The sequence below is a fragment of the Varroa jacobsoni genome, unplaced genomic scaffold, assembly GCF_002532875.2.
Source record: "Varroa jacobsoni isolate VJ856 unplaced genomic scaffold, vjacob_1.0 scaffold_369, whole genome shotgun sequence".
Lineage (NCBI taxonomy): Eukaryota > Metazoa > Arthropoda > Arachnida > Mesostigmata > Varroidae > Varroa > Varroa jacobsoni.
Window position 1 is genome coordinate 84,976 of NW_019213271.1, and position 11,649 is coordinate 96,624.

At 39.1% G+C, this 11,649-nt stretch overlaps 1 protein-coding gene across 7 annotated transcripts in view; it reads right to left on the reverse strand.

The window, feature by feature from the left end:
* Positions 1-1,350: 1,350 nt before the first annotated feature.
* The window catches only part of Myt1 (protein kinase, membrane associated tyrosine/threonine 1), a 12,625-nt gene continuing 2,326 nt past the window's right edge, over positions 1,351-11,649 (reverse strand). For 3 of the 7 annotated variants that reach the window (XM_022832066.2, XM_022832064.2, XM_022832070.2), the window contains 9 exons: positions 10,534-10,605; positions 10,066-10,269; positions 8,233-8,448; positions 7,737-7,959; positions 6,962-7,198; positions 6,662-6,806; positions 5,923-6,159; positions 4,810-5,284; positions 1,351-4,425 (listed from right to left, as the gene is read on the reverse strand). In XM_022832066.2, coding sequence (XP_022687801.1) covers positions 5,197-5,284; positions 5,923-6,159; positions 6,662-6,806; positions 6,962-7,198; positions 7,737-7,959; positions 8,233-8,448; positions 10,066-10,269; positions 10,534-10,605 — 1,422 coding nt within the window. In that variant the 3' untranslated portion in view covers positions 1,351-4,425; positions 4,810-5,196. Of the gene's footprint in view, positions 4,426-4,794; positions 5,285-5,922; positions 6,160-6,661; positions 6,807-6,961; positions 7,199-7,736; positions 7,960-8,232; positions 8,449-10,065; positions 10,270-10,533; positions 10,606-10,753; positions 10,898-10,969; positions 11,137-11,649 lie in introns of those variants that run through there. The other 4 variants (XM_022832069.2, XM_022832071.2, XM_022832073.2 and 1 more) reach the window with 4 other exon arrangements.

Sequence of the window (11,649 nt, forward strand, 5' to 3'; positions counted from 1 at the left end):
CTGTCTCTTTTGCTAATTCTTCAATGCATGGTTTGATAGCAAACCCATTTGTCTGCCGATTTTTTCATTTTGCTTCGTGAAGCTAAAACCGACTTAAGCTAAAATGGTAAAGTATTTTACTTACGTTAATAACGTTAATTAAAATAATATTTTCTAGTTGATCGTGCTACGAATGTTTATGTACAGTAAGACACTACCTGTTAACGACATTAACAATAAGTCGCTATTATAGTTCTATGTAAAACATACGGCAAGGTTCAACAACTCAGGTCAAACAATTATGTAGCTCCATTATACAGTCATCGATTTAACAAAGACAACTTGTTCGTAAGACACAAATAACCTATAATTATTGTTTACTTATACCGCGTATTGGAGTCACCAAAAACGCTGTTTGTGCAGTTTGTCCTTTTGTCTTTTAAGCGAGGGACAAAGTTCCACACTGCTGTTGTTAAAATACTTCGTAGCATAGTAGATCTATCCTTGAATTATGACGACACCATCATATCGAATAACGGTTACCCTCTCATTCATCGAATTTCTAGAGATCTCCTTGTCAAAAGGCTTCCGGCTTTCTGTGGAAGCACAACACAATGCAATGCAATGCTACATTGACGGTGAAAAGAAAGCTTACCAGATGATAACACATAATCTTACACCTATCTGCTTCTTATTCACTTTATATATACTTACCTACGTGAATTATTTAGCTTTATTTATTTACGTGAGTTATTTAGCTGCAGATAGATTGTTCGTACGCATGTATTTTGAAGTACACATAACTTGAGATCATATATATGACACTGTGTAAAATAATACCAGTTTAGCCAACCTATAGCGTTACGGTGTGGTCTTTGGACAACTACCGTCACAGTACTTTTTTCCTTATGGTCAGCTCGTCATTGTTCACTTCGGCCGCAGAACTGATATTTAAGGGCGTATTCCATTGCTTTAATCTTTGAACATGCCTAAATGATTACAATGTTCAGTCACAACAATCAGTGATGCGCTGATGACTGTGAGCAGCGAATTCATATACGTTGATACGCTTTTGGGCCATAGTAGCCTAAAAAGCCTAATCTATGGTCGTCATATACCCCGGGCCAATTAATTGATAGTGCGTGAGATATGCGTCAAGACATTGTTTTTCCGGTTTATTTTGATCCGACATATCAACAACAGTTGGTTGTATTGGTTAGCATTAGTTCTATCAAGATTTATACTAGTTATTAGTATGGTTCAGTCATCAAAACGAGACAAGCCCCATTTAGCCCGCTACGCTGGTACTTTGGAGTACTTTGTTTTTGACCTAATCTCTATTTCTATTTCTAAATATATCTCAGTCATGAGTCAGTTTTTATTATCTTTATTTATTATTAATATTATTAGATTACTCCATAACAGTAATATATTCCATTAACTTTGCCGATATGCTCTCAATTGTTCAATACATATTTTTCATACAGTTAACACCGGTCCTTATTCGCTGCTGCAGCGGTAGTTAAGTCACCAAAAAATGATTTCTCGATGCTAAATCCGGAGCGTCGCTAATTTGGATGAGCTAATTTTCATGTATATACTTAACAAATGTATCAGTAAATCAAGGTTTTCTAAGCCAAAACTGTTTGCGCTATTTCAATTCACTTGTACAGTGCAATTCTACGTACGGACAATGGTCGGATTTCATAGCTACATTATACCATCAAGAACAAAGGATCTCTGAATCTTGAACCTTTGAAAGACCTTTCAAGTAAAATGAAATAGGTGAAATAGGCGAATACGATGTGACTGTATTTGCCACTCAATTCATTCATCCATCAGGTCATCTTTGCAATAAAGTGGCGCTTCGACTTTAAGCGATCCGTCATGTTTTACTGAAATCATATGCAGTTTCGTTTGCCCTAGTAACATTGCGTCGATTCTCAATTTCAAAATGATCAAAAACTCGAAAAGGAAATAATTGCTACATAATCTTTTACCTGGTGATCATCTTATCTAGGCTGAACTTATACCCATAGAAACACATCGACATTTCTCAAGAGTATGAAGTGGAACACGCAGAACAACTTAAAAAAACCTATCATTTTAGTAATCAAAGGCTTTCCTGCGAAACACGTCATTTGTGATTATTTAACGTTTGTCACCGCAAACTTGATATATTCGAGCGTTCTATAACCTGCCAGTTCATCACTCTTACTCATTACGCTCGTCCATGCTATATCGGAAGAACAAAATTAAACGGGGTTTTAACGCATCCGGAGCACAGTGGACCTCGTAAGAAACCGCATTGAAGTCTTTCCCGAGGACGTATAATGCGGTCGACCTTTTGATCACCACACAATGACCTGCCTAACTTCATACGATACCAACAGAACTACAATATACAGGTGTCAGAAACTCTGTGCAAATTTGATTCAGGAACCATACTTGACGGGTTAGAGAAAACTAAATATAGAAAAATTTCTCACTGTTAATATATACGAGCATTTTACTTTTACTTGGGCATCACAATAGATGTTACATCTGCACAGACAGCGCGGTCGACCTTGCCGTGTTTCCGTATCCTCGGTAGGTTGAACGGCGAACAAACCTTTGCGTCGATTTCTCTGTGCCCTTCTTCTCAAAACATTAGCCTCACCAGCTCTCAGAGGAACATATTTGTTCCGTCTGATGATTAACTGTCTAGACGTTACGAACCACTATGCACAAGCAAAACGGCGTTTCGAAACCACTTGTTTTTCTAAAATCTGTGGGTATCATGGACATTCAACTACAGGGGGAAACGTACAAAACTCACCTGCAGAGAATTCGATCGAACTAAAGATGACATGATAGAGAAGCAATATGCTGTTATACAACAGAATTAAAGCCTCACTATAATGGATACAGCTTTGAAGTTAGTTAGCAACGTCCAGTCCATGTGGCGGCCGCTCATCACCTCTATGTTTCGAATTTTACATTGGGCATCGCCGTTAGACATTTTATCAGACGGCTGGCTCCCATCACGAAACGAAGTCTGTCTATGCTCGCACGCTATTTATGACCGCAATCGTAGTTGATACGAGTTTTGCACCTTGTACGCTACAGCCAACAAAACACTTCTTTCATGAGAAACAACGAAACAACTATTTTGACCGTTACAACTAAAATCGAGAATATTTGCAGGCATAGCACACTTCTCTCCAGACCGGAGAAGGATGCGCTTATTACCGCTTCAAACATACATACTCAACCGTGTATCAATCGAAGTGTTTGCTTTCGAAACAATACATGGCAACACGCGGATACACAGGGACCGACGTTCCAATTATGAATCTGCACGACGATAAACGGTACAAGTACTGCTATACTGGCGTATTTCCTGGGCGGCGAATACTAGGTACAGCCAGTTGTCACCCTGCGATTTAGCGGAGATAAACTTTCGAAGCGAGGGCGCAAATGTGGAGGAGGGTAGGTACCCACTGGTATTACCTACCAAGTCAACTGGTTCGATTCATATAGAGCATATATGTGACATACAATTGTTTCTTAGGTTCATCGTATTTGTTATGTTGTAAATTAGCCCATACACCTACATGTAGGAGGACAGCATAGGTGTAAATCTGTCAAAAACATTTTGCAAGAACATCATACTCGTCACTACGTATAGTGGCCCTACAAAGCATGTGACACTTTACCTAAACCAATAAATAAAGGTTATGTCAACGTTACGAGTATAGTAACTGACCGAACATGACTTACACATATGATCATACGTATTCACGTATACCTATCTATCCGACCGGGAGTTGTAAAATGTACAGCTGTTTTTGCATCTCTTCGGACCACATGGTAATACCTATTTTTTCTTATATACCCATACATACATGCATTCAATATATTAGAATCACAGCGCGTCATATGGAAGTTTTGCTTTTAAAGGCAGGAGAACCCCATAAGATCATCGACTTTTCACAAGCAGTGCTTCTCTTCTCATCCTGTGAGGTTAGCGTTGACAAATGCCGCCTTTAATATGACTGTATTTGCTGATCCATTCTAGAATTTGCTTATTATTTTTACTATTATTAATTACCGCAATGCTTTGGTTAATTATACAATATTAGCTGGGCCCAGCCTATTGTTTTAGCTTCTATTTGATATATAGGTAAATATCTAAATTAATCCTTCTCTACACTACGCAATCACACAATAAATGTTAATCGATAAACGTACGTGAATATGCGCCTTAAACAACGGTTTTTTAATTTTACTGTTTCAAATTAAAGTTGATTACGACATCTGGTTCCTTCCCTCTTAAATTCCTGCCAAAAGTACTTGAGCTCGATTTCTTGCTAGATGCACAATCTGGACATGAACCAACGAAAGGATTTAATGGCCTTTTAAGTTTTGGAGTTCTGCCTAGAGTCAGCTCCACATTAGTATCACCTAAAACGAACAGACCAATATAGAGAAAAGACAGAAACCACTTCAGTTATGATAGTTTCTGTATCAAATCACAATGTGTTTTAAATGTTGAGGACGACATGGCGCTATTCGCAACTGCGAACAAAGTCAAACTGCTCTTATTCGAATCGTATGAAATAACGATACGTTTTAAGACGTATTAAAAGAAACAGTAGGTGTCAGACCTCAAACAGATAATAGCGTCGTGTGTGTTATAAAACAAGTCGATTTATCGATGTCAACCATCATCCCAGGATACACCCGGTTTAATGTTTCGTTCATTGATATTTTACTTTAACAGCAATTAATTTTCATACGGAGCATGTGACGCTTGATGGATTCGTACGGTACCTTACGAGAACTTACGAGGTATCAAGTCCTCTTGGAAGCTTGAGAGTCCATTATTGAGGTCTGTTAGGACCTAAACCAGATGTTGACAGTCTTCTACAAGACCTGTATTAAGGCGTATGCAAGACCCCAATATAGACCTCAGTATGCCGTTGTCGAAATATCTTACATCCTTTCAGTCATAAACCTTTAACCTGTCAATAATAACCTTTCTGCGTAGTAAGAATTGTTCCACTCTGCGAGTGTAAATGAGGTCGAGCTACACGTGACAAAGTGGAAAGCTAGATACAAAGTATAAGAAACGATTTGTGATGCCACTCAGTCTTATCTGAGATTGCTCAGTCCTGGTGGTGAGCTCAGTCAGCCCGCCGTCGCATAACCTTTGCACTCTTGATCAGAATGACTTCATGCTTCATCAGCGAAGGCCCCGGAAAGGTTGATTGGAGCCGCACTACTTTCATCATCCGAATCTGGCGTTTCGCGCACTCCAAACCTGCAAAAATAATGATGAACGAGTGACAATGATAACAGAAAAAGTTATAAGCTCAATCGAGATGCAACTAAGTTAGGCCAGGAACGTGATGACACGCTATTTAATTTTCTTACATAAATGTTAATCATTGAGATTTTGGCATTAAAATGTAAACCTACCCCGCTTTGCGCTCCTTCTGAAACACCTAAGAGAAACTTGGCATGAATGGCGTAATGTTCTACGAAAGCGATGCGATAGAAAAAAGCACGAAGAAATCACAAAGCTTCACTCGTGTACAACTGACTACATCCTATAGCATACACGGCGACAAAATCAAAACGGACTGTTTATCGTAATGGGCACGTGTTCATCAGCTATTTCTAGTCCCAGACGAAAACGAGTCCTATTAAAAAAAAACTCGCCATAGAGTCAATGCGTTGTTTTCAGAGTTCGAACAAAATCAGCTACCGTCTAATCCTTCGGTGCGTGCTGGACGATCCCAACCTAGAATTTTATCCGAAATCGATCGGCTACGTTTTCGGTGGTTGCACATGCAGGAAATTTTGTTGAATTATGCTTTCGTTTAGACACGGTTTTAGAAACAACGCGTAAGAAACATTCTCCATTTAGACCTGCTATTTTGTATATAATGAACATACCCTTTGTTGCGTAAAGGGTCAGAGCTTCTTCGTGCGCTACGAGGATCTCGTATGCTTGCCCGTGGTGTAACTGGAGCAGGTGGGAACAGCGATCTCCTGGACGGTGCTTGTTGCTGAGGTTGTGCGTGCTCTTGCTGTTGTCTTGGTAAAACAGCCCGCACCTTTGATACAACGTCCACGGGTAGGAAACTACTCAACATTTGGACGACATTTGAAACTATTCCTCGAACACGTGATCTATCCGAGCGGAGCCAAAAGCAGAAAGCACAAACATTTAATGACATCAGTATCTCCTGGAAGCAGCAACCTGACAGGTTTTTTACCCTTGGCAACAGCCAAAGGGGCTCTTCTTGTGGAGCATCATGTTAAAATTTGTAATATTTCTAACTCTTGTTCATTAGAAAGAGTATACAAGGGTGCAACATCTTCTAGTCCTTGTGCTAGTGAACCGCGCATGAGTAGTATCGCAACTGCAAAGGTAAACCAAACGTAAAGATACCGTACCACTCGATGCTTGCCATCGTGATCTGCGGAAGGTGCTTTCACAATTTGTACAACCTGATGGCTTTGATATCAAGACAGGATCTCGATGCCCCCACATTGGGATTAAGTGTATCAAATAAGCTTTTTCTTGCGAATATTTTTTCATACAGCACAAACTATAAATCAGATGACGGCGTGTTAAGACAGCGCTGTTCTTAAATATAAACCGCGGGAAGTGTGTATATATATGACGTACATGACTCGGTCCCGCGCTAACTGTTGTTGTCGCGCTTGCCTATGCTGATGCACGATCGGACTCTCAAGGAGAGCTGCCGCAGATGGCCGTACTCGATCCTCGGCCAACATCAATTTCAAAACCCCCCAGAGATCCTGGCTTTTCACTGTAAAAATATGATTACCAAGCAGGCAATAGACTATAATTGTTACGATGGTAGATATGAGCACCAAAAGTTTCCTATACCATACGTGCATGACAGGATGCCGCACGTTCCTTATCGACTTCGATACGCCAGTTACAATGACTCGCTTCACTTACTTCGTATGTCACGTGCGAGCGACTCGTTTGCGGTCCAACTGTTTGGCTCTGTCTTGAGCTCTAACCAGTTGTCTCCGTAGTTTCTGTGCTTCGGACGGATGAGACCTAATGCCATCTGTGCAACTGTACATCCAATCGCAAAGACATCAGCTAGTTCGGTAATTACTCCGTTAAGCGCCTCTGGAGCTAAATATCGACCATCACCTTCATCGTCCATTAAACCCGGTTCATCTGCATCTGCATTTAAGAATACACATGAACAGTTAGTTGGTATCGTGGTTATCAGATTAGTTAATGACACGATCACATAACAATTACCATTGAAAGGAATCCTAACTTGTAACAATAATTACTTATTCTTTAACACACGATTTAAAAAACAGGGAACATGTGTTGTACAGGGTTAAGACCGCTAAGTATTCGTACCATTGATAGCAAATTACCTATGGTTTGTTGTGTTTGCTGCCGAGACAAAACCGGGTTATTGATTTAAATATCTTATGATTTCTTTGTGCTTTCTTTTCCTATCACACATTCCGTATTTCTATTTTAACTCTTTGAAACAAGCGGAAAGGCAATGTCTGAGGTATTTCAGGGGCAGCTAGCGCTACTTTCGTTAAAATGCACATTCTCCTAGTCTTTTTTTATTCTTGTCTGACCACGAATTCTGGGGAGGCAGTAGGTAAGAAATACCCGAATTATCAATACAAACGTTAAAAATCGACGACCTTTGGCATTTTTGATTCTAATCAAGTTTCCATGAAAGAAGACTTACCCTTTGCTACACCGAAATCGCCGAGTTTAAAACAACCGTCTCGTAAACCGAGGAACGTGTTATCCGGCTTGATGTCCAGATGAATTAGCCTCAATTTATGCAAATATTCCGCAGCCTGAAGTAAATCAACTAATACCGCCCAACAAAGGCTCTCGGGCACTTTCTCCGGCGCTGTGGGTCTTGGATCTGGATAATCATTGGGATCCCCATCAGTGAGATGTTTCTGTAAACCAAATCAGCAGGCGAGCAAATGATTCGTTAGGTTCTGTAAATATTACAAAAAAAAATACAAATTTTACAATAGACAGCCTTTTTAGTTTCCAGGTTGTACTGTGTATATGTTCTGCTAAAAATACCTACTAACTACCTACTACTGAACCAGAAAATGTAGCCATGATTTATTTATTAATCTATTATTATATTAGCTTTTTTCAAGCTAACATTTGTTAACATCGTTGACTCAAGTTAGCATTCGACCAAGGGTGTATTCTTTTACCAAATGCGTCATAAGATCCATCGCGCATAGCTCTGTTTGAATATAAAGCACGCGGTTTTCCTGCCAAGCGTATTTTAAGCCAACAATGTTTGGGTGAGGGGGTATCCTTTCCATTATTTGAACTTCACGCGTAACAGTGCGCCGAACGTGCTCATTAGTGAATTCCTGTCCTATGCGCTTTACTGCGTACAAGTGCCCATCTTCTCTTGAACGGACCTAAAAATTTCAAAGATTGAAAGAATTACACATGTGTTTCTTTAAAAGAAACATATCGAAAAATATATGAAGTGACTTAGGTCCCATACACTCCTTTATGAGCTCTTTTGTTAATACATTGCACCTCTTTTTGCACTTACCTTATAAATTCAATTTTGTGTACCATCGAATCCTTCAAAATGCTTTTTGAAGTACGAACACCGTGCCTCAGAGTAGTATATTAATATCAAAAATCTAAAAAATGTATGGGTACAACAACAGATTTCACAGATTTGGTTACATGCTGGTCAGGACCCTTTAAAGCTTCCAACTCCTACGTTTTTGATCGTTCACAACTGGTATAGCTAGGCGTTATGTGCGAAGCTTGTTCTCAAAACACTATCATTACCAGCACACTAGTTTGTTGCTCGCTATTAAAGGTTGTGTTCATAATGGGAGGATATCTGCTGGTGGCGCGCGATGGAGATTTCTTTATTTCTCATTTAACATCTCGCTTACTTGAAATGAACTGGATTTTTTAATATGCATTGTGAGCATCGCGATCTGACATAGACAGTGCGGAATAAGGAGCAAGCTTTGCAAATTTGGAAAATGTAAGGGGACTAAGTGAAATTCGGCAGAATATAGCAATGTGCAACAATGGTTCAGGCAGGGAAGATACACCTTTGACAGCCTAAAAATGTTTAATAGAATAACTAGCATCGAAAACTGAATGTGAATCACTAAAATTGGAGGATACACAAATTATTAGTATTACTTTGTGGAAAGAATGCTGGATTAGCTGCGTATAAATTTATTATTTCTAACAGTTCGAAGAACATATTTTAGGTACACATAAACGGGATAACACCGAATTATCGTGAACGTCGGTGAAAATGTTACTCGTCTAAGTGCTCTTCTTCGTAATGAACTGACGCTTTCTCAGACACGCGAGGATATAAATTTTGATTTAGTAATATAGCCTTTTTTATTACGGAATCTGTAGTCAAAGCAATCACAGGGATTTGCTTTATTCAAATTTTGACAATTTCTTCTAATTTTGGTAGAATGATTCTTAAAAAAGTTAATTTTTTAGCTATTTTTTGATGAATTCCGAGCGTCGAGCATTAATATTTGTAGAACAAGCTATCAGATTCTGGTTTGCGCGTCTACTGAAGAAAACACGCAAGCCAACTAAGTTTTCATCGTTCGAATCAGATGCACTAAATAAGTAACTATGTTCTGAAATTGCGACTATTTCTTACATGGGCTTACTGATACAAAAATACTATATATATATATATATATATATATATAAAATATGTATAAAAAAATATTATATACATTTTTTTTTCAACGAAATAAATTAACGCGATCGTTTTCGTTCTGTTTTAGATATCTTTTATATCTTCTATGTCTGCTTACGGAAAAGAGTATCTTATCGCGGTTGCTTCAGTTTGTTGTTTATATAGAACATACTTATATAGCAAAAAGTGGCTAATACAGGCAACAAGTCGATAACGATCACGTTTTCGAAAACGTTAATATTCTGTTGATTTCGGTATGTGTCGACTTGATTGCTTCAAGTGAATCAAGGATCGAAATTGCAGAATATTAGAACAAGATAATTCACAGTACCTTGTATACTTCTCCGAAGCTACCTTGTCCCAGCTTGCAGATCTGGTGGAAAACGCTTGGAAAAAACGGTTCCCTTGCTTTGCCTGCGGCGTCGGGATTATAATAGGGGCTCTCAACCCTCCGTGACTCCCCAGAGAACGTAACTCTTTCGAGTGCCTCCAGTCGGTTTTCCCTTTTATCCGGTACTCTTGACAATGAACCCCTCTGCATCACGTGAAATCAGATACATTTACAAAATAAAGGAAAAGGATACCAACAAGTAAAAGACGTACTTTGTTTATTTAGTAATTGCTATCAATTCATTAGATCGGTTCGTAACGGTCATAGCGGGAAAGGGACAAACGGGTAGCATGGTACGATGCTGCAATATACCTAAATGTATTTGTATTAACATAACAAATTGCACATTAAAGGCAAAAACATTAGTTTAAATAGACTAAAAAAAAACATTTCATAAATAATTGCTACCTGCATGCCGAAAGGCGGGGTCCCTGCTCCTCCTAAGAGATAAGGCAGACGTTGAGGGCTTGTGCCACGCATCTGCAAATTTCATTCGAGCATAATTTGTAAGTATTGTATACGTGTATAAAGCAGTAGCGAGCCCAATGCATCCGCATTTGCAATTGCACCCTAATGCAAATATGAGCTTCACAGGTTATAACTTACGAAATTTTTAAGTACAACTCACAGCTTACAGCGGAAGACGTAAAAGAGTGACATAAACAAACACATACACAGTAGGTCGATGCAAATACCCTGTACAATCTGTGAGAAGAAAACAATGAACGTCATTAGAACCTCATTCTCTGTTCCTCTCACACAGAGAAATCGTGGTTCACCAATGGAACAGGCTTATATAGAAGCTTACGAATGGGATTAACACAAGAGAACATAATGAAACAACCTTTAGTAGCTCAAAGAGCCGACACGCCGTCCTTGTCATCACAGAGGCGAAATGTGAAAGGTAAGTTTGCCTATCAGCAAAATGCGCCCTTATTAATCTGTGACTGCCTGCCTGCGTCACTGTGTGCTAAAAAGATGACGTTAGAACATTCGGTACCAGCATCGAGGTGAAAGAATTTCCTCTGAAAAAAACTAGTTCAGCACACACATCTTCAGGTTCATAGCAAAATGCGTGCGCCTCGCAATGCTCAAGTAGTATTCCGTAAGGTAAACACAAATAGGAAAAATGATTTGCACTCCTACAAAAATATATAAAAAATGTAAATAAAAATATGATTAATATATGCCAAAGTATATTTGTCAATTACAAGTCACGACTCGGTATATACTTTGGCGGCTTGTGGTGTTTTGTTACGGACCGAACTGCTTTGATACTTAACAAGAACTATTTGGCAGATCTCACACACTTGCCTAACTTACTGGAAAATCGTTTATTGAAACGTTGCTGCTACTGGCCAAAAATTAATTCGTACCAGAGAATTGACTTATTAGGCCAATTCTATTAACACAGTACCGCCTACACAACCTATAAGGTATTTCGGCACCATTATTACTTCCTCACAACTTGATTCTAGACCGCAATTTTTGGCACGCTCCCCTCGTGGAGACTGCTTTTTAGTT